This window comes from Lissotriton helveticus, chromosome 1_1 (genome assembly GCF_964261635.1).
Source record: "Lissotriton helveticus chromosome 1_1, aLisHel1.1, whole genome shotgun sequence".
Taxonomy (NCBI): Eukaryota; Metazoa; Chordata; class Amphibia; order Caudata; family Salamandridae; genus Lissotriton; species Lissotriton helveticus.
Genome location: NC_136057.1, coordinates 770,022,436 through 770,038,897, shown reverse-complemented (window position 1 = coordinate 770,038,897; position 16,462 = coordinate 770,022,436). Strand labels below are relative to the sequence as shown.

At 43.8% G+C, this 16,462-nt stretch overlaps 1 protein-coding gene across 4 annotated transcripts in view; it reads right to left on the bottom strand.

The window, feature by feature from the left end:
• The window catches only part of CTTNBP2 (cortactin binding protein 2), a 671,065-nt gene that overhangs the window by 290,287 nt on the left and 364,316 nt on the right, over nucleotides 1-16,462 (bottom strand). For all 4 annotated transcript variants that reach the window (XR_013606931.1, XM_078674334.1, XM_078674335.1 and 1 more), the window contains one exon: nucleotides 16,094-16,297. Coding sequence is in view for 3 of the 4 variants with exons in the window: in XM_078674334.1 (XP_078530460.1) it covers nucleotides 16,094-16,297 (204 nt within the window). In the remaining variant the exon portion in view is untranslated. The remainder of the gene's footprint in view (nucleotides 1-16,093; nucleotides 16,298-16,462) is intronic.

The following is a 16,462-nucleotide window of genomic DNA, read 5'->3' as shown; positions in this document are numbered from 1 at the left end:
ATATGTGAGGTCATAAGCAGTGCACTGCGGGGGCGCGAGTTATAGTAAGCTCAGCCAACTATATTGGCAGAATTTCTCTGGTACGGGTGGAATGTCAGCCTAACTATAATTGCTAAGGTTTTTTTAAAATGCTAATTTCTAACTATAACGTCCCTGAAATCTGTGTTTTTTCATTGAAGTCCTAAAGTCTTTTAAAATGCTGATTTCTTACTATAATGTCCCTGTAATCTGTTTTTTCAGTGACTTTCTAAGTTTTTTTCACAAGCAGCCGCATTAACAGAGTGGGGCTGGCCCTCCAAAGGAATTCCACTGCGTAGGACTTACAGGAGGTACCAGGAGGGCTTCTTGGCCCCCAAGGTCCCTCAGGAGTAAAGTGGACTCCTTCCCCCCAACCAGTGGTGCATTAGGAGGCACATTTGAAGAGTAGGGGAGAAAGGGAGGTGTGGCTCTGATGCGGGCAGGGAAACAGATTGACAGATTGCTCCTGCCCTGAGAAAGCAGCATAAATAGCTGCTCCCTGCCAGAAGGAGCAATGCCGCTTTAGGTCATGGAAGCCTTCGGGCTACCCAGGGCTTCCCCCAGCACAAACAAGTGTATGGTGGGTGCCCTGGGTGGGCACGATGGTTCCCACCCAAATTAATGGCATGCCCCATGGGATGGGGCCAAAAAGGCTTGTGAAGGGGGAGGCTGGTGGCCTTCCTCCCCTTTAGAAAATACATGCCCTTAGGGGATGGGATCCCCAGGGCCTTTTCAAGGCACAGGGGTCACATTACCTCCTTTCCCCTTTAAAGAAATAAAGAAGCAAAAAAAGGGGTCCTTGGGGACAGGGTCCCCAGGGCCTCCAGGGCCTAATGAGGCTTGGGGAAGGAGGGGCCACGTGGCCCCTCTCCCCTTTAAAATAGTTAAGGTCCTGGGTGATGGAGTACCCAGTGCCTAATGTATTTGGGAACGGGGCAATATGGCCCTCTCCCCTTTAAAATACCTAAGGCTATTAGGAATGGGTCTCCCAGGGCCTAAAGATGCTCGGGGATGGGGGGCCCGCTCCCCCTCGCCTTTAAAACAAATGTAGTCCTGGGGCATAGAGTCCAACACATCCCCCCCTTAAAAAAAATGTGGTCCTTGGGGATGGGTTCCCTAGTGCCTTATGAGGCTTGGGGAGGGGACAACATGGTCCCCTCCCCTTTAAAATACGTAGGATCCTTGTGGATGAGGTCCCCAAGACCTAATGAGACTCTGGGAGACGGGGTGGCCACCTCCCCTTTAAAATACAATAGGCCCTGGGCGATGGGATCCCCAGGACCAAATGAGGCTAAAGTAGTGGGGCACATGGCTCCCCTTTATTTATTGTTATGTCCCCGGGGATGGGGCCGAGGGCCTAATGAGGCTCAGGGAGGTGGCCTGAAGGCCAATGCTGCGCTGCTTATGCCAAAGACTCTGCATTGTGTGGTGTGGGGTTAGGAGACCGCTAAGGGTTTGGCCACAGGGTCTGGTGACATGTTGCTGTGCATGGCCAAAGGATGTGTGCAGCTTAGGTTAGGCTGCCTGCAGGTTGTTGGAAACAGGGCCTGACTGCAAAACAGGCCCTGAGGCTTACCCAATGCCACACACGACCAAAGGCAGTGCACGATGTTGTGTTGGTGGCATCCAGGTGGCATCCAGGTGGCTGCCTGTGGAGAGTTAGGTGCAGGCCTGGCTGAAAGCCCACACTGCACATGACGAAGGGCCGTGCCCAATCTGGGGTTTAAGGGTGGGGGATTGTAGGCCAGGTAAAGTGACCAACCCCACGCTGTGCACTGCTAATATGCATGGGCAGCTGGGAGTTGGCTTTATGTATTGAAATAACATTTTACATTACATTTTTATAAAAACTAGAAATTTACTGAAAAAAAACCAAGGTTTAAGTAATGTTATAGTTAGGTCTGATAAATAGATCGTTTTTTTTTTCTTAAACCTTAGAAATTCACTGAAAACAAACAAAGGTTAAGGTAATTTTATAGTTAGGTGAATGTCAGTGAGAACATTCATATTTTGAACAAAACAAACTACAGAAATTCATCATAGTTAGCAGAGCAAACTATATCTTGAACCCCCGCCATGCATTGATTATGACCTCACATATTACATCACTTATGACATGTTCTATGGCATAATTTATGACATTTCAAAGACATCATTAATGGCATCATACAATGAGTGTGTTAGTGTATTTTATAGTTTACATAGTGGCGAGTAACTACCAAAGTGCTTCTCTACCTAAATATGTACAGTGTGTGTCCAGCTAATGGGTGTAAGGATTTGTAAAACGCATGTGCTACTAATACATCATAGCTGTGTATAAGTATTGAACCCGTTATAAATCTTTGAATTGAAGAGTAACTCTGTGTGGAAGTGATAGTTGTGTTGAGCATGTTCCACCCAAGTTTTTTGGCTACGCAGAAAAAGTTTGAAACAAAGCAAAGATTCTGCAATACTATATACTAAGTATTGTAAGCCGCCTTGCGTTATTAGAAAGAATTGTCTAAGCATGACAATTTCTATGCAAGATAGAAGACTGTGTACACCAGGTATTAACCTACGTACATGGGCTTCTTTTGCTTCAGGCGATGGGCTTTCACCACAGTGTGAAGGCTGCAGGTAGTATGATCTTTAGCACCTTCAGTCCTTGGCTATTTTAAGTGAATAGTGTATTTTTCACCAAGTGTTGCATAGGGTGTACATTGTTCTTAGAAGCATTACTCTGTAGAGTATTTCTCATGAGAGTTTCACTGTCTGCAAACAGTGTGGTACACAGTAAATCCTCTCCATAGAATGAACACTGTGTACAATACCCACTTTTCTACTTATATCAACTTAATTTCTCAATGTAGGTTCAATGACTGTCAGGGGTGTGATACAGATAAAAGCTGTCCATAGTAGGCAGTTCATTTTGGAACAGATTCAGAGTATTTTGAGGAGCTTGGCTTTCTCTGAACAGTTGAATACACATTGAACACTATGGGTTTTCCATACATCTGTGGTTGATTGTTAAAGTGGACTAGGCTACCCATGAAGTGTGTGGTATAGGGTCAGTGTTGCAAATAACACATGCTTTCTACATCTAAGGGAGTTGCATCTGTGATGGCATTAATGATCCTTCATATAATCTGAGCTATTTTACAGTTACTTTCATACTGGTTTATAAAGCAATGTATGCAAAAGAAGTTTGAATTATGTCACCAGTGCTGTTATCAATTTCATTTGAGATATCTTCAGTAATGTCGTAAGTTATGTCATAGAACATGTCATGAGTGAAGTAATATGTGAGATTATAAGCAGTACATGGCAGGGGAGCAAGTTATAGTTAACTCTGCTAACTATAACGGGTGAATTTCTGTATTTTTTTAAGTTTGAAGCGTTAATGTTATCACTGACATATTCACCTCACTATAACATCTTTTCAGTGAATATACACACACATATATATTCCAGTAATAGTTTCCTGAGCTATTATAACTTCTGCCCCATGCACTGTTTATGTCTCCACATATCACAATTTTTTATTTTGTTTGGATCTGTGTATTCGTTTTTTAAGTGTTAAAGTGGTCAAACAATGCTGAGTGTCATTTTGGAATACAGATTATTTTTAACACAATTGGATAATACTGAGAGCAAGAAGCCACACATCATCTTATAAATGTCACACTGGGTTGAATGATACATTGTGGGAGAAAGGCATAATACTAGGTTAGTGAGTCTATTGAAGGCCCAGCCATATATGTATCAAGGATTAGGCAAACAGTTCAATTTTTATGAAAAAAATTACAACAAGTAAAGAAGCTAAGAAAACTTATTCGTAGCCCTCCCCCGCTCCCCACACCAACATGTTCAATCAGGAGGACACATGACTTCAACTTCCATGTACATATTCAGGGACCTGGAATAACGTGTACAGAGGAAATGTTAGACCTCAGTGAATGTCATATGATTACTTGGTAACATTACCAATTGCCACTCGATCTTCATCTTCCAGTGGTTCTACTAGAGCATTAGCATATTGCGGTGTGTTAGCTTGGAAATCGACTAGTATGGTGCCCCATTTAGTGGCTATAGGATGTTTGTGCAGCCCTATGCTGTCTTCCCTGTGCTACGCAACACTTTCTGCCTGTGCCCACGTAAGAAGAGATCTCGTCCAGGCTACCAGTGTTGGGGGTTCAGGTGATTTCCACCGCCAAGTAATGAGCCGTTTGGCTGTCAGCAATCCCAGGTTGAGAAAGCGAGAGGTAACTCAGCGCTTCTTGTCTCTATGGTGTTGCAGGGATTCTTCTCAGGAACAGAACTATGCTTGGGACCAAAGAACATCGGCATGTAGGGACTGAGCTCCCATACCACCTCAGTACTTATGAGCCAGAGTCTGACTAGCTATAGTGCCTCAATTGCCTCCTAATCTTACCAGAGAAACAAGTGAATTGGCACCCCAGAGCACAACACTCGCAGCCCTCTCAGGGATCGCACTAACAGGACACGCTCCTTCGCTCTCTCACTCGTCCACAATAAGATAAATAAAAGACACAAAGGTAGTTTAGAATGTTTAGTCAAACTATTGTGTCCTAGAATGCAGCATTCGTGCCACAATTAGAAAACAAATACATATTAGAAACACTATTAGCATGGCTATTGAACCATATACTAGAAAAAGCTATCATGATAGAAGTCAGAATAGCCTAACCGCCCACCCTTTCCTACCGAAGCTAAATGATTATATCTAAAAGATCTCTGGGATTAATGGCGGAGCCCCTACCTCGGCATACACAGATGGATGTACTACATCTCGGCTGATGCAGTGATCTTGCCTCTGAACTCAGACTCCATGTGTGTTTTCTTATTCTCTTGGACTCCATTATTTGACAAGACATATGCGCTAATAAGCAGCAGCTGCGCTCTCATTTTATGTCTAGCTTCTAGTGCCATTGTTTGACCTTGTCGAAGATATTCAGGCTAAATCCCAGGAAAAGAATAGAACGTGAAAACAGATACAGGTTCCATGTGAAAGTACAGTAGGGCACAAAGCAAGTGTGTTTAGAAAAATGCGACCTATGATGTACACAGTTAGGTTAACATAGGGAAAACTTCAATGGGCCACACAGGAAACACATGACAATGGTAGAGACCCAGGAGGCACATCTTCCATGTGTCTAACCCTTGACGTCCAATGCAGGTAGAAAGTTGAGACGTGACACCTCGCCAATAGTGATGGAGGGCTGGGCAGGCCCCTAGCATGTGGAGAAGATCCACATTAACCAGGTGACAGTGAGGGCAATCAGCATCTGTACAGTGGAAGTAGCGGTTTATTTTGGCTGGGGTGAGGTAGGCTCTGTGTCTGATGTAAAATTGGATAAGGTGAAATCAGGCGTTGCATGGAATATGTGTTGGGCTTTCCAATAGGCAGCCCATTCCTGATCTGTACAGGGGCAGGCTAAGTCGCCCTCCCAATGATGGCATTGGGACGTAACTTGCAGTGTAGTATGGGTCCGCAGTGACTTCGTGAACCAGTGTATTAAATGGCGACCTGTCCCCACCACATAAAGGTATTGGACAGTGAGGTGGGTCGGCTGCTCCAGTGTCCTATCACCTCATTTGTTTCTTATTAACATCAGCAGTGAGTTATATAATACAAATTGGCCGGGGGCAAGTCCTCACCCTCCATCAGTGTCTCATATGGGATGAGGTACCATGCTGGTACTGATCTCCCACGGCGTTCCAAATGGGGAGTTCCGCTGATGAGGTGAGGTTGCGAACCTCTATCTCACATATTACATCATGACATGTTCAATAACAGCATTGAAGATATCACTGATTACATCACTGATGGCCTTTCAGTAGTGATGACATTACTGATTACATCAACCAATGAGTGTGATAGTTTGCTATATGATTCAGTCACTGAAAAGTAGTCTAGAGCAAATTGTCAATAGCTTCTGTACTGCGAATTAGTGTAACAATTTGCTCAATGCTTAGACTCTTAAAGGGGCTTGCATGTGTGGAGGGTCTGGGCTCTCCGTAAGGGAGCTGTCCACAGGTCAAAAGCTGTGCTTAGGAGAGCTTTCACTGCCTAGGATGGTTTGAATCTGTAGGTAGTAGTCTCTCAAGAAAACATTGTGCAGATGGCAACGGCCGTGCACAGTAGGGACTTGGTGACCTAATGGGCCTTAGCTGTCTGGAGGGAGTGAGATCTCAGGGAAGTGCTGTGCACAGGGTAAAGGCTATATGTAGTAGGGGCTCGGCCTTCAAATGGAGCTTGGGAGTGTGGAGGGAGAGGGCTATCCATGAAGACTTTTCAGCAGGGTGAATGCTGTGTGTAATAGAAGTTTGGCTATCTGGAGGTAGTTTACTCTAAAAATGTGAGCACATTGCAAGGGATGTGCGTAGTATGGGCTTGGCCACCGAGTGGGGTTGTGTATCTAGAGAGAGTGGACTACAGTATAATTATTTTATAGAAGCACATATGTTTATGTAAGTTATCCTTTACATTAGTCTGTGCCATTTAGTACTTATTTACATATTTATTACAAAGACTGTTCTAGTTTGTAGAGTGATGTTATCAATGCTGTCATTGGAGATGTCATAAGTGATGTCATCAATGATTTCATTGAACATGTCACGAGTGATATAATATATGAGGATATAAGCAGTGCATGGTAGAGTCACAAGTAATAGTTTGCGCTGTAAACTATAATTACTGTGTTTTTTTCCAGCTTAAAACTGTATTTTTAACTGACATTTTCACCTAACTATAACCTCATTTTAACCTTTTTTTTTTTTAGTGAATTGCTATGTTTTTTTTAACGCAGGGCTCGAAAGCCAAAAAATTGTTACTAGACCTGCAGGTCTAGTAACTTTAAAAAAACACTACTCAACCTTACTGTAATGCACTAGACCTCTGTAAGCAAATGTGACAAGTTGACAAGATTTAAAGGCATTTTTATTGCTCATTCACTTTGTGAGCAATAAAGATGCCTTTAAATCTTACTATCTTTTCACATGTGCTCTACTTTCAGAGACAGAGGTCAAAAGTCAGTTTGTCTTCCTACTAGCCAGAAAGGGCAAGTAGGATCTAAAAATAGCTCGCCCTAATTAAATCTGGCTCGCAAATGCGAGCGGGGAGAGGATTTTAGGAGTCCTGTGATGTAACGTAAGGTATTATTATCACCCCTAACTATACCATCACTTTTACCTTTTGTGTTTTCAGTGAATTTCTGTAAACATACTTAGCTGTGCCTAGTCGGCCCTTCGCAACATAACGAGGCTTGAGTATGTGGAGGAAGTGAGCTCTCTGTGAAGAGCTGCACAGAAAGCTCAGTCTCTCTGTAGTAGTGACTTTCCCACCTAATTCGGCTTGGGTTTCTTGGGGTAGTGGGCTCTCTGGTAAAAGCAGAGTAAAGAGCACAGACTCTGCATAGTAAGGGCTTGCCCAATTATGGGGCTTAGTTCTCTGGAGGAAGTGGGCTGTATGCACAGTCTTTGCACTCAGCACTGACTGTTTATAGTAGAAGCTTTCTCACCTAATAGTGCTTGCATGTCTGTAGGGAGTGGGCTCTATTCACAGTCTGCACCCTGAGCGCAGACTGGGCGGATTAAGGTCTTGATCACCTAATAGACCTTTGGTCTTTTGAGGGAGCAGGCTCTGCACACAGTCTTTGTACTCTACACTGATTGTGCGCAGTAGAGAATTCCCCACCTAATAGCACTTGTGTCTGGAGGGAGTGGGATACTCACAGTATATGCACCAAGAACTAAGTGTAGATTGTTCATAGCAGAGGGTTTGCCCACCTGATGAGGCTTAGGTCTATGAAGGGTGTGTGCTCTAATCACAGTCTGCACACTGAGCGCAGACTGTGAATGGTGGAGGCTTACCCATGTCATGGGGTTTCATAGTGTATTATGAGTATTAAAGAGCTTTACACAGCCTAAAGGCTGTGCTTTAAGTTTTTTGGGGTCTCTTTAATTCCACTGGGTCCCCCATGGGACTATAACTAGGGGTGGGTTATAAATCCCGCTTCACCTTCGGAGGTGGTGACATTTTGGCCACTCTGCGTTATACTTGTTTTGTGGAGTACCGGCCAAATTCCACCAATTGCCGTGAGGGAGTTTTTTCTTGCATGCAACTCACCAATTTAAGTTAGCGAGTGATATTTGGTGCCCCCTGATGCAGATATTCGTGAACATTCGTGGTCAGAAAGCTGCAGCTCGAGTCGAAAATCTACTAGAGTGCAGCAAAATCAACGCAGGAAGAAGCACCCTATGGCATGCAGTGTGGTGCCTTTCACACTGATTTTTCAGAGTGTAACGAGCTCCTGCTGCTAAGTCACAGCGCGAGCAGTGTGGTTTGCCGACTTTCGCCTGTTCCCGGAACTCTGTGGAATCTTGCAGAGTTTTCATGTAACCCAACTGTGACGACATTACATTGTTTTTGTAAATTTGGACCTTCCACAATGGGTTCGGGGTCAGGTATACATACATGCCCCCTTATGTCTTTTTTTTTTAATTTTCAGGATTTTGGGACTGAATCAGCAGCAGCATTTTTCTTCATGAGGCAGTTGCCAATGAGGTCCTTCGGTCCTGTAGAACTCCTACGATACTAGTAAATGAGTTTTCTTATGTCTCATATTTCCAATTGCAGTCCCACACACTACCTCATCAACAGATATCTATACATCTTGGGCATTCATTTCTTTAAAATGGCTGAACAGATGTATAACCGATAACTAAAAGTAAGCTTTTTGGGTTCTAGCGGTCTGCCATATTTGGTGCAATTCTTTTCAGCCCTTTTTTCTGTAGATTTGTCCAAGGTTCCTACAGGAAATTGCATAGGGGAAAACATTTTAAATAAATAAATGTTTTTAGACCACCCCTTTTTATCAGACCTGCCTTGATGGATCACACCAAAGCTTTTCGGAAGGAGCTGAGGTGGATGAACTTTTTTTGGGAAAGCTTTGTGAAGATACATCCAACGGTGCCAAAGACAACAAAAAATGCTCTTCCTCTGTAAAGCCAGTCTTAACCATGGCAGTTGGCACTGGGTTGTTATAGGCAAGACCAAGTTTCTATAGATGTTGTGCTTTGCTAAGAACTTTAGTGCCATTTGACAGATCTTCACTGACCTTTTCATGCATTTTCCACATGCAATGTTCCATAGGAAAATTGAACAGTGATACAGAAAAAAACAGCTGAACGGAATTATACAAATTTTAGCAGAAAGCTAGATCTTAACTTAGAAGGCGTGCTTTTGTGATTTGGTGGTGACCCATCAAGCAGGGGCCAAGAAAAATGAGGGTTCCAAAACGCAACTTCCCAATGCAATTTCCATTGATACCAAAACAGCTGAACGGAATTACACCAAATTTGGCAAAAGGCTAGATCTTTACCCGGAAGTTGTGCTTTGGTTTAAATCCATTCAGTACTTCTTGAGCAATTAAGGTTCAAAATGTATAGATACGTATATGGTTGGGAACGAAAGAGTCTTGCAAGATCCATGACAACACAACTTCAAATGATGTGATCTGAACGGTCACAATTGCCTTTTTTCCTGTTGGCCAGCCTCCCCTCATGGGTGAGTAAGGCTCCCGTGAGAGTACTCACTCAGTTTTGCTGGCCACAACACAAACACGAATGTTGCAGCCACCAGTACAGGACTCAGGGACTCAATCCCCATGTCCTGAAAATTAAAACAAAAACTAATTAAGGTGTAAGGGCCAGGGTAGGGATCCTCTGACCCCCTAAGCCGTTGTAGGGGACGTCCATAAAGGACCCCCTACACCCAGAGTCATAAAAATAATTTGGTGGGTACTGCAATCCTGCATGAGTCTTGCAGGAGCACATGCAGATGCCCTGGCTCCCGAGACACTCTTGCAAGTGTCCTGTGGGACTGAGAAAATCATTTTGTAAAACAAGCATTTGCAATGCAATAGGTTTCGCATTTGCAGGAGTTTGAGCTATTGGCATTGTAAATGATAATGCCATTTATTTGTGTTAGTTTTCAAAACAGATAAAAAAGGCATTGTCGTTAACAATGCCAATAGCTTAAACTTTCGCAAATGCGAGACCTATTGCATTGCTTTAAGGTAATTACTGAGATCATGACTAAAAAGAATATTAAATACCGCTCGGGGCATCCGTTTTGCCTCATCGTCCAGACTGAAGTACACGTTCCAGACAAGACTATAGCTAGAGGCAAGATCCATCCACGGCCTCCCAGAAGGACACCAGGAGGAACAACTTAGCTTTGAATTGCCCAAACCAAAATGGTCCAGGAAGATGGAAACGAGTACTAAAGAATAATAGAGGAATAAACCTGAAGCCAGAAGACAGAGACCGAGATAGGCAGTCTGTCCTAGACCAGCTTAGTGAGGCAATCAGCCAGGTTATCGCCTAGGCTCACCCTCCTGGGGGAACTGCTGCACTATTAGCACCCCAAAGCCACTTATTGAAGAGTTGGTGGTGTTCCTACTCTGCCTGAGGCACCACAGAAACAAAATATGCAAACTTTAAATGCACCGTAAACTATTCTGGGGTATTCCTTTTGCCCAAGACTATCTGTCCAGTCCACTGCTGCATATGCATTGTTTTCCTGTCCTTAATTTTTCTTTTTATGCCCACGGTCCTCGGTTTGATGTGGGTTTCCTGCCCCAAGCATTATGGCCTCCATTGAAGGCCGCATGGTAGCACCCCAGCCCATGCAGGGGCCTCACACAACAAGTACGTAAGGGCTGGTGTTGGAGTCAGCTTTTCACGCCCTTTATGCGGAAGTTGCACACGGAAGGAGGCTTTCTTTCTGGTGCACTCAATCCCCTCCCCCAAAATGCGTGAACGGAGGATCAGACACTGCCACTGGGACTCTGGCCTACCCATGGGCTAGACATGGGTAGAATATGGTAGTGCTCAATTCTTCTTCACTGCGTCAGACCCTGGGCACTGGGGGACCCCTGGGGCAACCTATTCACACCCTAAGACAGCGCTTACTTGTTTTGTGTCTGCCTAGTGGGCCCTTATTTCTCACTGTACTAAGGGGGGGCGATGCCACATGGACCCCTCCCTGCCAATCCCTCTTGGGACAATTGCTGTGGCCCTTCCTAAGAGTACTGGGACATGCATGAAATGGGAACCTCACACGCCGCTTCCCATGAGGAATCAGGAGTCCCATGGTTAAAACCCCAGCCTTTCTGACAGCTCTCCCTTGAAGAACAAGAAAAAGCACAACTGCGACAGTATGTAAGATGTCACCACGCTTCTACCTAATTCTTAGGGTACGCACCAGCACGGGGGATCTGCGAGGTATTTTTGGAAACTAAGGGCTCGATTAGGATCGCGGTTTTCCCACATCCTCCGGGCCGGCGGAAGCCACCGCCGGCCTGGAGGATGCGGGAAAACCGCTGCGGAGGCACAAAAGACCCACCGCCAAATTAGGATGGCGGTGGGCCTCAAAATCCGTCCGCAGCTTTTCCGCCGCGGTCGCCTTCCGACCGCGGCGGAAAAGCTCTAACATGGCTGGCAGTGTCTATCAGACACCGCCAGCCATATTAGGATGGCGGAAATCATATGCTTTTCCACAGCGGCTTTTCCGCCGTGGAAAAGCATACGGACATTGACTTCGGGGGCCCGTTGCGGGCCCCCTTGGTGAAGGGGGGGGTCGGGGTGCACATGGGGGGTACCTATGGTACCCCCCTGCATTTGTATGCAGAAATCGGCAGGCACCGCAGGGTGCCTGCCGCTTTCTGCATACAAATGCAATGTATGCATTTTTTTACCATTGCGGCGGGTGCAGCTTGAAGCCTCACCCGCCGCAATGGTAAAAATAGAGGGGGTGGCGGTCACATCCTAATTGCACAGGAGGGAACTCCGCAGGCAATGCGGAGGTTCTCTCCTACGCTATGGTGGCGGATGGACTCCGGTCCGTCCGCCATCATAATCGGCCCCTAAATTGGGAGCAGCACAAGTATACAGCGTGATAGTGTGTGAACTTGATAACTGCAGCCTTTGCAGCGCGCAACCCTAATCTTGAGGAAGAAAGGGCAGTAGATCTGCCTACGGTGCTGTTGGTTTTCTTTCCGATATGAGACCGCTGAATCCAGCTATAAAATAGTCTTACCTGGTCTTGGAGGACAAATTAAGGAAGCTGGACATTCTACAGATCCAGCTAAGCCTGCGGAAACCACATACAGGTTTTGATCCGGAAGTATTTTTTTCCCCGACCTCGCCCCTCCTCCAATAGAGAAGCAGCACGTTATTATGACTGAAATACAAACAGTCCCTATGGCGACGAGTATCCCTTTTCTGCACATGCGTTATAGAGAACACATTCTGTGTCACATTGAGGAAGACATTCTAGAGCACAGAGACAATTTGTGCCCAAGTTTAACATATAGAAAAGGAAATAACGAGCATGCGTAGAGGTACAAATTACATCACGAGATCCGGCAATCATATTATCTACCGTACAAGCGCTTTCTTCTGGAATGTTTCCGGGTCATAATATTTGAGAAGTTTGCCTGACCCTTTTTCTGCTGCTCATAGTAGGAAACATCGTAGTGCTTCAAAGGTTTGGCTGCCGCATTCATGGAAAACAAGTGCACACGCGTGCCTCGCGGCAGAAGGGGGGAGGAGGGGGGCTGCGCGATTCACTTGCGGGAGCATGCTCGCTCCTGCAAGTGGATCGCCACATGTGCACGTGTTGCCATTGATGGCAATGGAACGCGTGCACGTGTTTGGCTGGAAAGTCGAAGCGATCACAATAGGTCTTTTTTGCCTAAGCAGCGCATGCGCGCTGCGTAGGCGAGACCTAAAAAGGGGCCATGTGCAGTGGGGGTGTTGATCACCTACTGGGGGTTGGGAGAAGGGCCTGGCTGTATGACTGGCCCTATGAACAACCCCACACCATGCATGACCAAAGGCTGTAAAAGGAAGGGGTTGGCATAGTTACATTTGTAAATAAAATCTTTATGTTAAAAAAAGTAGAAATGTATTGACAAAAAAAAGGTTAAAGTGATCTTTTTGTTAGGTATGGTAATATCTTACTTTACATTTTAAAAAATCGTAGAAATTCCCTTAACAAAAACAAAAAAACAGCTATAACTCGCACCCTTAACAAGCACTGCTTATGACCACACATATCACATCACACATTAAATGTTCTACGACATTATTAATAACATCACTGAGAACAACGCTATGGATAGTAGGGGCATGATCTATAGTTTCTTCAGTTAACATTACCTGATCAATTTCAATTTTTTTTTGTTTACAATGTTACTTTTTAACTGACATTTTCACCTAAGTATAACATCACTTGAACCTTTGTCATTTTTAGTTAATGGACATATACAATAGGTAGGTAGATAGATAAATAGACAGATAGACAGGCAGAAAGGGCATAGGCAGTGCATGGTGGGGGCACATGTTTTGGAAAGGAGATGCATTACTGATGCAGACATCTCTCTCAGATAATTTTGAGCCTATTTAAAAATACATCATGGCCCAAATTACTATAAACCCACCCCACCCCTAACATTTTTAACCTTCTGGCTTAATTCCTGCATTAATATTTCATACTCATTTATTTCAGCTTGCTCCAGAGGAATGGCTTTAAATTCAACAGCATCAATTCTAACAAAATGGCATTTAGGAATGGCTCACTTTTGTCTTAAATACAAAATGTTAGCACTCAAGTAGTCCATTAGAATTCTGTGGTGATATAGTGGGCCCCCATCATGCCCTGTGTGGTCATAAATGATGTCATTTGAAATATCATCAATGTCATCTATGATGTCATAGAACATGGCATGAGTGATGCAATCAGTGGGGTCATAGGCAGAGCATGGTGGGGCATATCTTCAAGTTAGGGCAGTAAACTATAACTGGTGAATTTCAGTGTTTTTTTGTTTAAAAGGTGATGTTTCAACTAACTATAATATAAATATTTACAGTGAATTTGAGGTTCTTTTTAATGTAAAGTAAGATCTCATTACCATAACCAACTATAATGTCACTTTAGCCTTTGCTTTCTCAGTGAATTTCTAGGGTTCTTTTTAACGTAAAGTAAGATCTTATAATCATACCGACCCCTCTGTGGGTGTTCAATCACCAGCCACACACAGCCTGTATCTGTGTGCAGGGTGGGGTTGGAAGCAGGGCTTGGTGGGCAACCTGGCTGCGTGTCCAACCTCCCGTGGGCAGCCAATCCCCCATAGAAACCCCCCACACTTTTTTTGTAATTAATTTTCCCAGTTTACCTGGTGTCCTCGAGGAACTCTAGTGGGACCACGGCGAACCCCCAATAGTTTTGTTTACATTTTGGGCCTGTAATAGTGGCTGTAACATTTCTTCTGTTGGTGCAGCCTGCCAATCAGAGAGCTCAGTTCCGCAGGAGTAAAATGACAAACTGAAGCAAGAGCCTGCTTGGCCAATCACAACACTTTTTTTTTAAATTCCCTGTCCTGCTAACTCCCCGGCAGACTGTCAATGTATCTCTACTCTATTCTTTTAACCGGAATTTCTCCAAAATTACTGAATGGACCTACACCAAATCACAAAAAGCACACTTTCGGGAGAAAGGTCGAACGGTTTGATGAATTTGGTGCAACTCCACTAAACGATTTTGGCTGTAGTGCTGTCTAAAATTCCCTATGGAAATTGCAAGGGAGAATTGCGTTTTGGGACCCTCCCTTTTTCTTCAATCCCTGTGTGACGGATCACCCCGAGATCTTTCAGGAAGGAGCGGAGGTGGATAAACATTTTTTGGGAAGTTTCATGAAGATTTATCAAAGGCTGCCAAGGTATTAGCAAAACAAAAAAGTTGTAAAAGCTGTCAATTTGAAATCTAGTATATGGGAAGCAGTCACTTCAAACATACTGCCGATTTAAATAGTATAACAAATCATTACGAATTTCTATAACTAGAGAGCAGCAGAAGACCTTTAAATTGTCATGGATATTTAAGGTGGTTTGCAATATCCATTTACAACAATGTAGGTGGAGGTTATCTGTCATGCATGATCACCTTCTTCCTCTCCAATACTAGTTGTGACGTGGTTTTTGGTGCAAGACATACATAGACTGATTGTACTTATTTTACTACATGTTCACCATCATCCTCTCCAATACTAGTTGTAATGTTCTTTATGAGATACATAGACCATGTAGAGAGTCAGGGTCCATATCTATATAATGAATGTGAGATATGTACTGTGTAATTAAGGAAAACTCATTTTCAGCCTATAGTTTGTGGCAAGAAAATTCTTGTAATAATCCAATGTAAATTAGTTTCAAAGTTAGAAAATAAGGTTTTTAGAAAGTGTGAAACTTCAAGTGAAAAGTACATGTCAGGGTGATGGTATTTTCTGTTCCTATAAGTGGTGCACCGTTTGCACATAAGGCAGTGGCACTGGTTTTCATTCATCATAACAATTAAATCCTATGGATGCTGGCAAGGGGCTTGACTTGGGGAGTTGGTGTGATTTTCTTGCTTTGGCCTTGAGCCTCACTATCAAGGTTAGTCAGCTCTGGACACAGTCTTGATGTATGTGCACCTCACGTGTGCTTTACATCACGGTAAGTAGCGAGACCCTACCTGATCTGCAGACTAGGATTTCGGATAAGCATCAAGTCATTTGCTGTATCACATCTTTCTTAATACTGTCTAGTATTTCATATGTCTGCAGTCATTTAACACATGTAAGGAGCTAAAGCCGTAAAATATTTAAGAACAAATAGACCAAGTTACAAAAGAAATACATTAATATGTCAGCATCTGTTTTCCTGTGGGGATGATGTCGAGTCCTAATCGCTGGAATACATTTGCAAAAAGGCACATATGTTTGCTGCCACTTCACTGTTAGATTTATAATAAAATAGATAACATCTGAATAAATACATTACAGCTTTTCAATTTAACTGTGTAAAATCATTGTTATTTTAATCTTTTGAATGAAAATCATCTCCTCTAAGATGGCTCTTGGCACTTAGTAGCAGACCATAATTTAAGGAGCTTTACAATAAATTCCGTTTCATGAAAAATGATGTAAGAGGGGGCGGGGTTAGGGGGAAGTAATTGTAAATAAATTACCTGTATGTCCATTCTCAGCAGCAGAATACAAGGCAGGATAGCCATCTTCACAGGAGTAATTAATGTTCGTTCCTTCTTCATTAAGCAGCATTGACAATAAAGTGACATTTCCCTGGGCAGCAGCTTGGTGAAGAAGGGTGGACCCGCCACCCAGGGGGGCAGGACCACCACTCATTAGCAAAGGGGTTAGGGAGGGAGACCAGCCTGTGAGTTAAAGCAACACACATTAGAAAGGAATACACCCATGAATTAAGACTCCACACTTATGTTTCAATGTTTTTGATTAGGTTCAGTGCAGCTTTATCAGGATTTAGCAAACACATTGCAAGAGCAATACTGCCCCACACGACACAGGCTTTCAGTTTCCAA